At 40.3% G+C, this 15,082-nt stretch overlaps 1 protein-coding gene across 2 annotated transcripts in view; it reads right to left on the bottom strand.

Annotated features, from left to right (window-relative positions):
• Nucleotides 1-15,082, bottom strand: part of SCEL (sciellin) — a 67,190-nt gene that overhangs the window by 25,829 nt on the left and 26,279 nt on the right. For both annotated transcript variants that reach the window (XM_074982877.1, XM_074982876.1), the window contains exons 10-12: nucleotides 12,655-12,708; nucleotides 11,075-11,110; nucleotides 9,107-9,178 (exon numbers count right to left, since the gene is read on the bottom strand). In XM_074982877.1, coding sequence (XP_074838978.1) covers nucleotides 9,107-9,178; nucleotides 11,075-11,110; nucleotides 12,655-12,708 — 162 coding nt within the window. The remainder of the gene's footprint in view (nucleotides 1-9,106; nucleotides 9,179-11,074; nucleotides 11,111-12,654; nucleotides 12,709-15,082) is intronic.

The raw sequence follows: 15,082 nt of genomic DNA, 5'->3' as shown, positions 1-15,082 counted from the left end.
ACAAATTATACATGTTGTGATCTACACTCTGAGGTGACTGATGAGATTTGCCATGCTTTATGGTCTCCTGGAACAACACTCCCTTCTTCCATGAATAGGGAGACCATCCATCCTGTATTGGGTGGGACGGTCCTATATTTGGGATGCCAAAAAGGCGCCCCAACTTTATTTTTAAAAGAGACTCATTGTCCTATATTTGCCCCCCTTCCCGCCTCAGGGAAGCAGGGGGAGCATGGGCAGCTGAAGCTTCCCCGGAGCTCCCAGGGAGCACTGGTGACTGCCATTTTCCCAGGCTCCTGGGGAGTGCTGTTGGCTGCTGCCTCCTTCCCAGCTCCCCAGGGCTTGGAGGAGCCGCCCCTTCCCCCTAATCTCCCTGTTCCATATTTGGGACAGGGAGATATGGTTGCCTTATCCATGAAATGTAACATGAAAGATATGTCAAATTTTACACTAGTAATGCTTCCCTAACTCAAAACTCTTTCACGCCGCATCTTCTTAGCAGAATTAAAGTAATCAAGATTACCCTCTTACAAATTCCCCCAATTAGGGGCAACAGGCTGGCTAGAGGAATCGGTAACAAGCTGTCGATTCTCTACGTCACTGGTTCAAATACCGCTCAGGTTAACAACTACAGTTAAGCTCTGATAGTTATTTGGAAAGGCATAACATAATGACTTTGATGGGACTACCTGCAGAGATAGTTGGATGAATCAGATTTTGAAGAACCAGACCCAGAGGTTTCCAGTGAGTGTTTTCTTAAAAAAGTCCACAGTTGCCTGATGAAGCTGCACCCATGGTAGCAGTAGTGTAAAGCATCTGCCAGCGTTCACTGCACCATCTGATCTCTCTCAGAACAGGTCCGGCAGCTGTATAACTTAGTGCTTTTACCATTTCTACCACCAGAATAGCTGCAATGTTGAAGCATAACAGTGAGAGCCTGAGAAAAACCTCAGTGTAAACACTGCTTAAACTAAGATGTAATTTGCTAAGTCATGACTGCCCGTGCTAAGTGAATGACGGATGTAAACTAAACTTATGGGGTGCTCCATTTGTTATGACAGTTCCAAGATTTTCAAAAGAATAGGTAGGTGCTTATCACTTTCTGATAATCAGGCGCCTCAGAGGTGTCTCAAGTTGGCCAATCTACAAGTGAGCTACCAAAAGCCACTAGCCATTTTAAAAATTTCTTGGCCCTTTTAGTGCATATGCCTATCTGAAATGATTTTAATCTATTTATTTTCCAGCCTACTGTTGTGCTGGTGATTTTGTGAGGTGGACACCTTTACCAGCACTTCCAACCAAGAGGTCAAGCACTAAACAGAGAAAGATTAAATTACCCTTTTACTCCAAAAGCTGTCCTCTGTATGTCAGAATTCAAACACATTGGAGGGGCATTATGGAAAAGTTTGCCTTGCTGCCTATGTAACACTTCTTCTGTGAATAAAGACAGTACTTCAGTTTCCAAGGCTGATTATCCAGTACTTTTCACAACAGTTGAACTCAGTTGATCAGTTTTTATTAAATGTCCTAAGATGTCTTTAAATACTGATGCCGAATGAACAACAAGTAAAGGTCTGCAATTTGAAGTCTGTGGAGCAATGCAGAGCAGTTTAAACATAGCTGGGGAAGTTTAGTGTCCTCTGTATGTGTCAGGGCTTCTGTTCATGGGATGGACACTGACATTCTTCAGAAGCGCTGCCTCTAAATGGAACACTTTCAAAGAAGGCCATTGCATCACTAGCAACATTGTGTCGCAGAGCAGTATTTTTAGAAATGATATAAAAAGGTAGCAGGTCAGGCTCCCTGGCAGGAAGAGGCTATGTTGTATACTCATCAGTTTAAGCAGGTGGTAAATATCTGAATGCAGCACTAAGGTGTAACTGGGCCTATTTTACTAATAAATTAATATATGCCTCCAGTGCAGGAGAATGTATTTTTATACCTTAAATAAGACACACTGTGCCTGGCCAACAATAAAAAATAAGCCATCAAGGCATTTTATATAAAAACAGCCAATGTTTTATGAAGAGAAAATATAGCAAAAGGAAAGGACCAAGTCTTAGGTCACTGACCGGAAGTATTCCCATTCCCCGCATTCGGTGCTGAGAGTAATACTTCTGACACCTTCCCTGACTAAGTACCACACACTGCACAAAATCCAGTTCTTTCCCATAGCCCAGCCAAAATGAGATCCTGCCTCAGCCTCTTATCATGAGCCCTAGCAGCATTCCATGTTTAAAGGTAGGCAGCCACACACTCCTAATTAATCATATTCATCCATCAGCTCACAGCGGCTCTGCTCCACACCACAAACTCCCCACCACTGATTTCAAATACTGCCTCAGGCTCCTTGTTGCTTCCTGATCCCTTGTGTAAGGCAGTATGTGGAACCTGGCAGCAGTGGATTCCTAGGCCAGTCCCCTAATGTCTAAAATCTAATGTCATTCCGTCCTTCTTGTCTATCAGATTCTCTATAGAGGCTCTCACTCACTAATAGTTCTGTCTTAGCTTCTGACAAGTCAGCTCGTCAGAAAGCAAAAAGACAAATAAGTCCTATTCAGACTTTCAGATGCTTTTTTTGGTCATGATCACACAAAGATGAAGACATAAATGTCCTAGAAACAGCAGCTCCATGCACCATGCCTACAAAACAGCTTGGGAGAGGGGGTTATTTTTCTCAATCATTCAGTTGAGCTCTTCCCTGCAGTTATATTTTTATCTGTCCAAAACTTCTAAAATACAGTAAAAAGCCTAGTAAGCAAGCTTTCCAGTTATCAATGACCTTTTGCTGGGTTAATTTGTTATGAAGTCCCAGGAATCCAAAATCCAAAATCCCATAACCCAAAATTCCTCAGCAAAATCCAAACTATGTATTCACTGTCAAACCCCACCAGTATAGCAAATCATCACGCACAGCTCCAAAGTGCACCATGTCAAGCCCCACATACCATGTCATGCCCCACTGAGTAACCAATATGGTTCCAGTGCCACTTATCAGGTCATGCCTCAGCCCCTCTAGTTGGAGTGCTTCTCTGCCCTGTTGCCTTTCAGTTATGGTTCTGCCTCTTGCCCAGAGACATCAGTAGATTCATCCCTGCATCATTCCCCAGTCTCCACCATTTTCCTCTGGATTCAGCCATCCAGATCAGAGAGCCTGTACATTTCCCTCTGCTTCTCTTGGCCCTCTCTGGTTGTATTTTGGTCTGGGGAAGTTTTTAGGTGACCTCTTGCACCCAACTTCCTTCCTGCCTTCTGCTTTTGCCCACCAGATCTGAAACCACTACCTACTAGGGTACTCACTGCTCCCTCCTTGAGGGGCTCCCACCCCAGCTCTGCTCTTCTTCTGCACTGTCTCTATTCTAGATCTCTGAACACACTCATTCTTACACAGAACTCCGAGTTCTGAACTTTCTTTCCTTTAGGGTGCCTCCCATTCATAATTCCCAGCAGCAGCTCCCCCGTCCTAGATGACACCAGACTAAGGTGCCCTGTGCTGGAAAAGGAGAGCTGGGCCCAATTTCATTTGATAAGTCAGCTACCTTGTTACACTCCACAAAAAGGGCAGAGATATTGGTGGCCACAGCTCTCAGCCCCATACATATCTGTTCATGGGGGACATCTACTGAACCTGTAGTTCCCAAATGCATTCTCACTGAATAACCCAGAATGCTACCATGAATTCTCATTGCTGCACGTTCCTTTTACGAGTTTATACAACCCCAGCAAAGTAGGCCATGGCTTTAAAAATTACATGTTTTACCACTTTCACAATGGGAAAGCTCTACTTGTGTTAACACACCCATTAATACAAAGGTTAAAAACTGTTCTACAAGAGATATGACTTTCTGGTCCAACAAGCCAACAGTCACAACAATTTCAGAAGACTTGCTATCCTTAGGAGATAAACCCATCAGATCTTTAGCCAGTCACTATGCAACCAAAAAAAAGGTTGACAAAGCCATCAACTATGCTGACACTTCAAAAATGAAGCTGAGCTAAAGCCTCAAAGACATCTCTGTCCTAATAATACTAGCATTGAAAAGGACAGTTTCAGGTTACAAAAACAACTGCAAATTGCCAGCTAGAATGTCCAAATTCTGGATCAAAAACTGTACCCTGAAATGTAGTCAGCAATTCAGGATTTGCATTGTACAAAGATTGACATCACGAGCCCATCTAAGTGTTGATTGACAATCCAGGGCCCTTTCAATACCCCTAGAACAGACTTTGTGGTGTGTAACTGACCAAGAAAAGGTAAGTTGAGAAAGAAATGGCTTTTATTCTGAAATAGGACACGTTTTCATCACTGATACAATCTAAATTAATCAATGCCAGCTTTCTTTCAACCTACCTCAAAAGGAGCCCTCCTTTAAACCTTGCACCAACAGTAGCCAAGGATGAGGAAACTGAAGAGGTCTTCAGCTGACTGAAAACCCATTTATACTGTGCCAAAAGCACAACATGCTGCTTAGCACAGAGAATTTCAGAGCTAAATGCAGAGGAAAAGTTGTTGATTAGAATGTTTTAAGGGGATGTGGACTAGGAAAGATCACCAGAGACAGGACAGCCATTCATTCAGTTCTGCTCTGTGGTTAAGTATGACCATATAAACATTACAAGAAATAATGCATTTGGACTGAGGCATCAGCTCTGTAATGAAAATTCGTTTGTATCATTGAACAGAAAAGATATAAACAAATCTCACTGTAAAACTGTAAAACTCTTTCAGGTACCGTATGAACTAGAAATGAGCCACAGAATCTCTTACTTGCTAGATAGAATCGAACTCCACAGTTTCCGAAATAGTAGCATTACCTTTTCTTTTGAAAAGTAGCAGTTAGGTCAGCTTGAATAATGAAAGATGAAGACAATATCTGCATAAAATGGGCAACTGAAAACTGGAGGCTGCTCTCTCTCTCTCTCTCTCTCTCTCTCTCCTGCAATCTCCCTCCAAGACAAAAGTTACTCAGTTACTTAGGAACACTACTCTTTGAACACTTGTTCTCACCTTCATCCACATATATACTATTGAAACATCTTACTCAATGCATGTTTACCAACATACCCCACAAAACAAGATAGGTTTAATAACCTATGCAGTGTTTAAAGTACTCCCCTCAGTTTGACATTCATTCAAGTTCAAGGCAGCAGCCAGCATGATTAGAGGTGGCTTAGCAGCTGAGTCAGATGTCACATTGCATCTGACAAAGCAGGTCTTTGGCCACAAAAGCTTATGCTTAGGGTGACAATATCTCCCTGTCCCAAATACGGGACAGGGAGATATGGGGGGAGGGGTGGCTTCTCCCAGCTCCTCCAAGCCCTGGTGATCTGGGAAGGAGGCGGCAGCCACCCCCGCTCCCTGAGCCCTGGGCTGCGGCAGCCCCCACTGCTCCTGGCAGCCCCAAGGAAGCAGCAGGGATGGGGCAGCCATGGCACTTCCTCCCCCACCACCTTCCCTGAGCCCCAGGAAAGTGACAGGGATGGGGCAGTAGCCCATGCTCCCCCAGGTTCCCTGAGCCCCCGGGGAAGGGGAAAGTAAGCTAACCTGTGCGCTCCTTGCTCTCTGGCCAGCAGCTTGCAGTGGAAAATACATGACAATTAGTCCCTTTTCTAAAATAAGTAGAAACACCTTTTTGGTGTCCCAAATACGTGACTATCACGCCAAAAACAGGACAGATGGTCTCCCTACTTATGCTCCAAAGTATTTGCTAGTCTGTAAGATGCCACAAGACTTGTTGTTTTTGCAGATACAGATGAACACGGCTACCCCCTGACACTTGTCACCATTAAAGACTAACAAATTTATTGATTAGGTTAATGAGCTTTCATGGGTAAGACCCACTTCTGAATAGTTCAGACATTTACAAAGTAGATCAGAACATTCTTACATCCACAACGACCTGTGTTCATTAACCTAGTTGGATATTTATAAGAGTAATAACTGACAGGAACTGTGAATCATAGAGACTTTATATAGTATAGAGAGCACCTGATATAACTGACATTCCCTGTCTGTTATTACTCTAACTTATATACATACAAGTAGGTCAATAGTGTACAACTTGTTTTCCACTCGGTGAGATAAGCAGGAGGAGCTGCAATACGAACAGCTGTAGAAGGCTGAGTAATACAAAGTAACAAGAAACTTGAGAGGCAGCGAAGGACATGAAGAAGGACAAATGGATGTTTGGCTGGCTGCTATGTGCAGAAACATAGGAACAGACATTCTAGGTTAGTGATCCAGCCTGTCCACCCTCCTGGGTCAGACAGTGGCCCATACCAGACACTTCAGAGATATGGACCCTGTAATATATATTTATAAAGTCACCTGCTGATAGAGGAAGTTTCTCCCTAACTTCAGGTAGTTAGTCACTGGCATATATACTGAAGCCTAACTAATGTATATTGTTTGATTAGAGATGATTTCATTATTCTTATGGTGATGTAATCATTTTGTGAAGCCTGCTAAGCTTCACCCCTCAATACAATCTTGTGGCTGTGAGTTACACAGGTTAGTTGTGGATTGTAGAATTTAAGACAGGTGCATATTTTTATAACTGAAGATAGGGAATGAAGGCACATAGCATGAAGGTTTACATGAGTCAGCTGATGTCCTCATACTCACAACAAATCAATTAGAACCCAAAATATACCCACCCACTAAAAAACACTTTGTCCTCCTGTCTCTGGCTCCCACTCTCTACCCACTGGTAGTTCCAGAGAGGTTACTGCAGCCCAAGGGTTTTCTGTGTCCTTTGCAACAAATAGAGGGGCAAAGATAAACAGAAGCTCAGTGAGGGCCTTATTCACACAACTATACCAAAAAGTCATGTTTGGCACTTTGGCTCAGCTTCACAAAACCCCAATTGTAGGCACTACTTCAAACAGTCACTGAACCAACTAGAGCAAGAGCCAATAACTCCATAGGCAGCGAGCACCAGATTTCAGTCCCCCTGATCCAAAGACTCCTGCATGGCAAACTGCATTGCAGACTTAATATTCTTTGCACCTTACAGCCATCTCATCTAACTTCCCTCCAAATGATACTCTTACTAGCATTGACAGCTTCCACACAGAGTCACTTTCAGTTCTCCTGAGAGGGGGAGATTTACCACAACTTGTATTATATGAAAATTCATTCATCATGAAATGTAATCCATTGTATCCAACAGCATTCATGTCTACTCCAGTTATATGTGTTTGTGCTCTAATACAGCCCTCTCAGAATGAAGAAGAGTTGATAGCTATTGTGTCCTCATAAATATTAATATGAATCTATATTTAACCCAATCACATAAGAATGAATAAAATGCTGCACTACAGAAGACAAGGCAGAAGCACTGTGTATCATATTCCAGTCATTTTATATGGGGATTAATTCATTATCATCTCTCTAGAGAAAAAACAAAATCCAAGTAATAGAATATTCCTTATATATCTCCTTAAAAATGCATTTAAATGTTACACATCTTAGTAAAATTACATGGCATGAAAGTATTTCACACTTAAGCTAAAATAATATCCTTAATATTGTATTATTTTAGTGAACTTCAGCATTACCAGAAAATGTATTTGTTGTTAATTTTCCTGGTGTGGAGTAAACATTTTCCCCCAAATCACAGCATTATTGTGGCATTAACAGAAAATCATGTTTTTGCTGAGCATTTTTAAATATGTAGATTAAGCAGAATTTGTTGGTTCATGAAACTGTAGGATTGGTATCATCGGTGATAAAGAGATAAATTTAGCCCTCTGTTTTCCATGTTACTTATAGTTTACATAGTGACACAAATAACTGAACAAGGTTACCATAGTAACATAGTAGATTAGTCAAATACTGTTCCTACAGCTCTCCACCTATCAGGGAACCAGAATGTAAAGCTTGATATGTTAATGAGAACCAGTAGAGGAGGAATGATATATGCTACATGAGAATGGGGATTAAAGAAGACTTTAAGAAGCCTTTATAGTGGAGAATGACTATGACATCCCTAGCTCAGGAACTGGTATATTTTATTCTGTAAAATCTCCTAGGTTTGTTGACAGAACTGATGCACTGAAACTTTGCTCCCTTCTTTGAGAATTGGAACTGGCAGACATCTTAGGGGTGTTTTCCTTGATTTTTGTACTGTTCTACAGCCTTGTGTATTTTGTTGTTGAATTTGAGGTAACATGCTGTGGCTCCAGATCTCCAATAATTTTACTTGGTTAATCAAATTAATTTAATTGACCTAATTTAAACTGAGTTTAAAATCTGAAAGTTTATTTTCTATTTAAAATTTACAATAGCAAATTATTAGCTATTCTCAGTGCGTATCTAAGAGTATCTTTACTGTAATAAAATCACAATTTTAACCAAATAGCTAAATTGCATAGTCAAGGCAATATATTACAATTACTGAATACATGAAAAATATATCGTTCCCATTCTGACAAGCCTCCCAGTTTAAATAATCAGCATTCCTACATTCTTGGACAACTTTTAGAATTACTTAAGATCCTTCTATATGTATTTCAAAATACATTACCACATTAACTCTTAAAAAACACTTTTATGTTTGTCACATTAAATTGTGTTTACATTTTTCTGTCTAAAATTCTAACAACACTCAGCATTAATGTGTCCCTTTTACTCACATAGCAGAGTGGAGATATTAACTAAATCCTTCCTATGACCTAGAGAACTGCTTAACCAGGTATAAACTACTATCATCCAGGTTCTTGCCCTTTAACATGTCCCCCCCATAGTCAAACATTTGAAGAAAAAAAAAAAGACAGCCATCAGGGCGTGGGTTCAGATTTTCGTGAGGTGGGCCAAATACCATGTTAAAAAGAGTCTAGGCTGGTGGGATGGGGGCTCAATGGCATCCCACCTCCAGCTGACACTCCAGAGAAAACCTATCAAAGACTTTCCCAAGATCATGCAGAAAATCAATGGCAGAACCACGATTAGACCTCCTGGAGCTTTTGGTTTCTAGTTTTACGCTTTGTCCATACTGCTTCTCCTCTTGTAAAGCATACATGTAACCCATTAGATATTGAGGTCTAATAAATCTATTGCACGGTGTTACATTGTCACAATCAGTACTATATCTGTTTGTAATACCTTGTTCTGGTTTGATTGTCTACAGCACTTTTTGATCTCGGAGGTGTAGTTTGTTCTGATGATAAGATAGTCCTACAATACAATATTAAATATATAGTTAATGCATGAGTAGCATGCCTCAGTTATCAATCTCGTTCCATTTACCTAAGTTATACTAGTACCAATCATTGTATCTCTTAGGTTTATATTATAGCAATGGGTTAGATTTTTTTGTAGAAAGGATGACTACCTTCTGCAGATTTTTAAAATTACATATATGCCACATAAAACACTGGGGCCATGTCTACACTAAGACAAATCTTCGAAATAGCCATATTCAGCACCTCATTAGCATGCCACCAGTCGCAACACATCAAAATTGCCACTTTTTGCTGCTGTGCAGCTAGTCCAGGTGGGGATCCTTTTTGAAAGGACCCCGCCAACTTCAAAATCCCCTTATTCCTATCAACAGATATGCATTTCAGCTCATATTCCCCTATATGCACCTATTCACCTATATGCATTTTAGCACCTCATTAGCACTCTTCGAAATGGCCATTAGCATGGCTATTTCCAAGATTTCTCTTAGTGTAGACATGGCCTGGATGATCAAAATGATAACAGAGCACTTAAGTATGATCACTGAAACATTACCATCAGTCTTCACAGCTGAGGATGTGAGGGAGATTCTCATGCCAGAGTCTTTCTTTTTATGTGGCAAATATGAGGCACTGTTCCAGACGGAAGTGTCATTAGCAGGGGTTTTGGAAAAAACTGACGTACAGCAGTAAGTCATCATGACAAGATGTCATTCACTTAAGAGTTCTAACAGAACTCAAATGTGAAATTGCAGAATACTAACTCTGGGTTGTACCCTAGTCTTTCTATTGTCTTCTGCACCAAATGGCTGGAGGAGAGCTAATATAACACCAGTTTTTAGAAAAGAACACTAGAGGTGTTTATGGCAATTATAGGCTGATAATCTAATTTCAGTACAAGGCAAATTAGTTGAAATTATAATAAAGAACAGAATTGTCAGACACATGGATAAACATAATTTGTTGGAGAAGGGTCATCATGGTTTTGGAGAAAGCGGCAAACAGTGAGCTGGTAAAATTTTGCAGGAGATACAAAACTGCTCAAGATAGATAAGTCCGAAGCAGATTGCGAGGTGCTTCAAAACCTTCTCACAAAACTAGATGACTGGGCAATAAAATGGCAGATGAAATTTAATGTTGATAAAAGCAAGGTAATAATGCATATTGGAACACATAATCCCAATTAAATGTGCTTAGCATGTATTCTGCTTTCTTGACAATTGTAAATAACTAGAGAATAAGAATATTACTGTGTAAGGCTTTCTCAGTGGCATAGATCCTGCATACCCACAGGGAATTACACCCTGAGCCCTAGGAATTGGGTAAGAGTGGGAGTTTAAGTTAACAGGGTCACACCTTGAGCCCTATGGATTGGGTAAAGGTGTGTATGTCCCTGAGTGTGGAAGAAATGAGAAATTTGTGAGGGTAACACTTCGCCCTAAATAATACCTTAATTTACCATTTCCCCTCCTGTTATTTTACTCATTCCCTCATTTACTATTCTTCCCTGTATTAATTGCCGCCAAAGATTCAGCTCAACATTGAAGACCTTAGTGGTGGACATGACAAGAAGTGTGGTACTAAAATCAGAGAACAGTTTGAAGGCTGGGGAGAAAGGTTGGATTTTTTGTATTGTTATGTTTATTTATTTCTTTATTTGAAATGTTGAGCTGTGTGTATTGAAATGCTCTAAACTGATTGACAGATAATGAAGTTCATACCAAGTGGGTGGGATGTGCTCATCGCTTGCTCCTGCATGATCAGGAAAATCTCTGATACATGATATGTGACTTCTGTTATAAACAAGTACACAACAATAAACACAGGACTGGGTTGTATTTCCAAACTTAATAGGTTTGCAAGTTTATGTTTTTAAACACCACAGACTTACATCTTTGGCTCTCCAGAATTTTCTGAAGAAGTGATTCTGCAGAAAGAGAACCATAAGCATTTTAGATGTGAAGTAACAAATACCAGCATGGGAACACCTCAGAAGTACTTAAAAATCTAACAGCAGCCTATCTCACTTTTCCTTCCTTATTAGAGCAGGCTATTTTCTTAATGTATGAATGATGCACAATTAAATCACTACAGATAACATACTGAAAATAAAATGACATTAGTACCATATTTTTACATATTGTTTTTACTTTACACAATCATGCTTCAATTCACAAAAGTACTCAATGATTTCAGCACTCAATTAACAGTCAAAAGCTTATCAGTGGAACTGATAAGATACTTAACATGGATTGCACATTTCTTTTAAGTGTCTTTCAGTTAGTGCTTAACTAAGATGGAATTGAAACATGACGCTAGAGAAATGCCATGCTTGCACTGAGAGGCTATGTCTATATAGCTTTCCCCATGTGCAAAATTACACTGCAGTTTTGAGCACAGTATTCCAGTTCTGGGACTCCGATCATACAGGGGGTAAAAGAATTTCTAGAATAGCTTGGATAGCACCAGCTTAGAAATAAGGAATTTTGAAATAATTTGCAAAATATGCATAGTGCAAGTTGCGTAAATGATTTTGAAAACAACTTGCCATGTAGACACAGCCAGTGAGTCCAGAAAAACTCAGAGCAATTCTTTGGTTCATAAGAGTAGATGGAAATTAGTGACAGGTTTCTTGGAAGCCAAACATGTCTGGGTATATCCCCACTTGAAGATAATAGGACTTTCAGATCCAACGGAAAGATTCATTTTTATACTCCAGCTTTGTCTTAATAACAATAATAGCCATTTCAAAAATCTGATGTTACCCTTTGTACCCCCAGCAATGGAACACTTGCTTATTGGCTTGAATGCCTTCCAAGAAACCATAGCAATAAGCAAGGGAGAGAAAAAGAAGATTTTTCTCCTACAATTGAGCTGTGCACAGCTAGTAATGCTCTGACTCCCAATTCTCGGCCATGTTACAGGCAAGGGCGCAGTTTCAGAAGGGACAACAGGCGGACGGGCGGGGAGGTGCGGGGGGGCAGGAGCCATGCATACTGGAAGTTTGCTGGCTCTTATTCTTGCTTCCCTGTCAGGGAGCAAGAGAAAAGTACTTGGCTTGTGTGCATGTCTCTCACTTCTGGCCAGTGAGGGGAGGGAGCAGAGGAGTAACTCATGCAATCTGTGCAGTGAACTAAATACTTGAAAGGAACTGTACTGAGACAGAGGGGGAAAAACCCACACTTATACAGTATGACAAATAACAAGCAGTCCTGTAGCACCTAAAAGACTAACAAATAACAAAAAGCCCCACTCATGCATCTGAGGAAGCAGGTCTTTGCCCATGAAAGCTTATGCTCCAAAATATCTGTTAGTCTATAAGGTGCCACAGGACTTCTTGCTGTTTTTGAAGATACAGATTAACACAGCTACCTCTGTGATACTAAAAGACTAACAAATGTATTAGGTCAAGAGCTTTTGTAGGAAAGAGCAGCTTCTGAATCATAATGTAATCACTCTGCTCCTTCTTACCGTATAGTATCAACTGTAGTTATGGTGGTTGTATTTGGTGGGGTGCTGGACTGCCTGTATAAAAACATGCAATGAAAAGTATCTGAGCATTTTTCTTTAGGAAAAAAAATTATTTGCTAATTTATTATCTAGAAAGGGGTTTGAGAGGTGCAATAGAAGATCGCGAATGGTAAAATTAATACAGTTGTTCACAAAAAGCTATACATTTGTCGTCACAGAAACATATATAGCTCCTCCACAGTAAGACTGTAGAAAGCATCCCAGTGAAAGGCCAATTTTCAGAGTGCCACCCCACAAGTCCTAACAACTTAGTAAAAACAAAACAAAACCAGTTCAAATTTGTACAGACTGCAATTTACAAGAGAGTCGGAGTGTTGGTTTGTCTGACTTTTTTTAATAAAAGTTTTGGTGTATGAAAAATACCATTTCAAGTTTTGTAAGTACAATTTTTGACTTTTTGAAGATTTATTAAGCTGTGTACATGCACATTTTATGTACATACTATTCATGCATAATTTGTATGTGCAAAGTTTTTTTCCCTCAGAAAAGTGCACTATTTATGTACATGTAAAATGTATTTAAACAATTATAAACAGTTTAACAGGAAGCCCGTGTGTTCATATTAGCATTCATATTTTCATATAATTTATTCAAGTTTCAGTGGATTGTGACAGGAAAAGGCTTATTCCTGACCCAGGGCAATCCCCTACCAAATTTCAAGGCATGGACTTTCTAGAGCTTCTTAAAAAAAACGTACGTAAGGGAATTTTTAACATGAGTTTGGCAGCATTTTTCCCCTAAAGTTCGGAGAGTTTTTTGTTTTAATTCTTCAGTCTGAGGCAGACATCTGACATAGGAAGCTTCCGCCCAAAAGTTTGCTAAGTTTTAATCCGCTAAAAACAGGGTCTCATAATGAAAAGTGTCAAAAAGCACCAGCTCTAATTTATGCATCTATATCTAAATGGCTATCTACAAATTAAGATTAGGAACACATTTCTAATCACCATCCTCCCTTCCTCATTCACCACTTTCCCCATCAAAAATCATGCTCTATGTCACTAAGAAGAAATGCTTTTAAGGATCAGTGTGAATTAGTGGTTAGCGCACTACAGCTTTGGAGGAGGTATGGTAATCTCTCATTTGTTACCCACAGGTAGCTGTTGAAAAGAAGTTAAGTGCCACTTTATCTCTACTGAACCACTCTCAGGTTGTCAGCTTTCAATAATTCAGTCCTTATGATGCTTCAGAAAATGGGGTGAGTGAAAGCCACCAATATACTCCTGACTAGTACATCCACATCTAACCTTTACTAGACTATCTGAAGTATCATGATGAATTAGCTCTCCAAACTGTTGAAATTCATCCTAGATTCCTTGTCTTTTTGCTTTTGTGAATTTTTCCTCTCCTAACTTTTTGAAATATGGAAATACACATCTCTCAAAACTGGAGGGAAGCTCAGGAGGTCATCAAGTCCAGTCCCCTACCCTCTTAGGAGGCCCAAGCACCATCCCTGTTTCTTTTTGGTTTTTTTTTTTGGGCCCCAGATCCCTAAGGCTGTGTCTACACTAGCTCCCTAATTCGAAGGGAGCATGGTAAGTAGGGTGTCAGGAGATTATTAATGAAGTGCTGCGGTTCAAATGCAGCACTCCTTTAAGCTAATTCTTCCCCATGGCAACTTCAAAGTGCTGGCTTGTGTGTAGCTAACATGCCGGTACTTCAAAGTGCCTTTTGAGGAGTACAGGGACTTTGAAGTTGCCCAGGCACTTAAAAGTACGAGCTGGTTAGCCACAGCAACACACAAGTCAGCACTGTGAAGTTGCTGTGGGGGAAAATTAGCTTAATGAAGTGCTACATAGGCACTGCAGCACTTTGTTAATAACCTCCTGACACCCTACTTAACATGCACCCTCTGAGGCAGGGAAGCTAGTGTAGACACAGCCTAAATGGCCCCCACACAGATTGAACTCAGAATGGGGGGGTTCAGCAGGTCAATGTTCAAGCCACTGAGCTATCCCTGCCTCCATTTTGTTTCTACCCTTTTTAAAATTGTATTTCTTTTTCTATGCAAACCTTCTGAGCAAAGTTCTCCCCATCTGTACAGCCACACACACTTCAAGGAGAATTTTACACATAGAGCTGAGAACACAATTGCCATTTAGACCCCAATTCTTTGCATCTGTAAGTACTTGCTTACATTTATACTCAAGCAGACCCATGAGTTCAGTTCATATAATTTCACTTCTGTGATTACAATTTCACTTAGAAACACTGAGATCACAAAGCAATATCTCACTAGCATGAGTAATGCAGAATACGGATAACACTCACATCTGGGGGGTGAGCAGACACATTTCCAACAGTTCATCATAGGTAACATTGCGATTGTGAGCACAAGGCACTTTCTTGCAGTCTCACCATTCATCAGAGA

Source organism: Carettochelys insculpta, chromosome 1 (genome assembly GCF_033958435.1).
Source record: "Carettochelys insculpta isolate YL-2023 chromosome 1, ASM3395843v1, whole genome shotgun sequence".
Lineage (NCBI taxonomy): Eukaryota > Metazoa > Chordata > Testudines > Carettochelyidae > Carettochelys > Carettochelys insculpta.
This window is presented reverse-complemented; position numbering and strand designations above follow the sequence as displayed.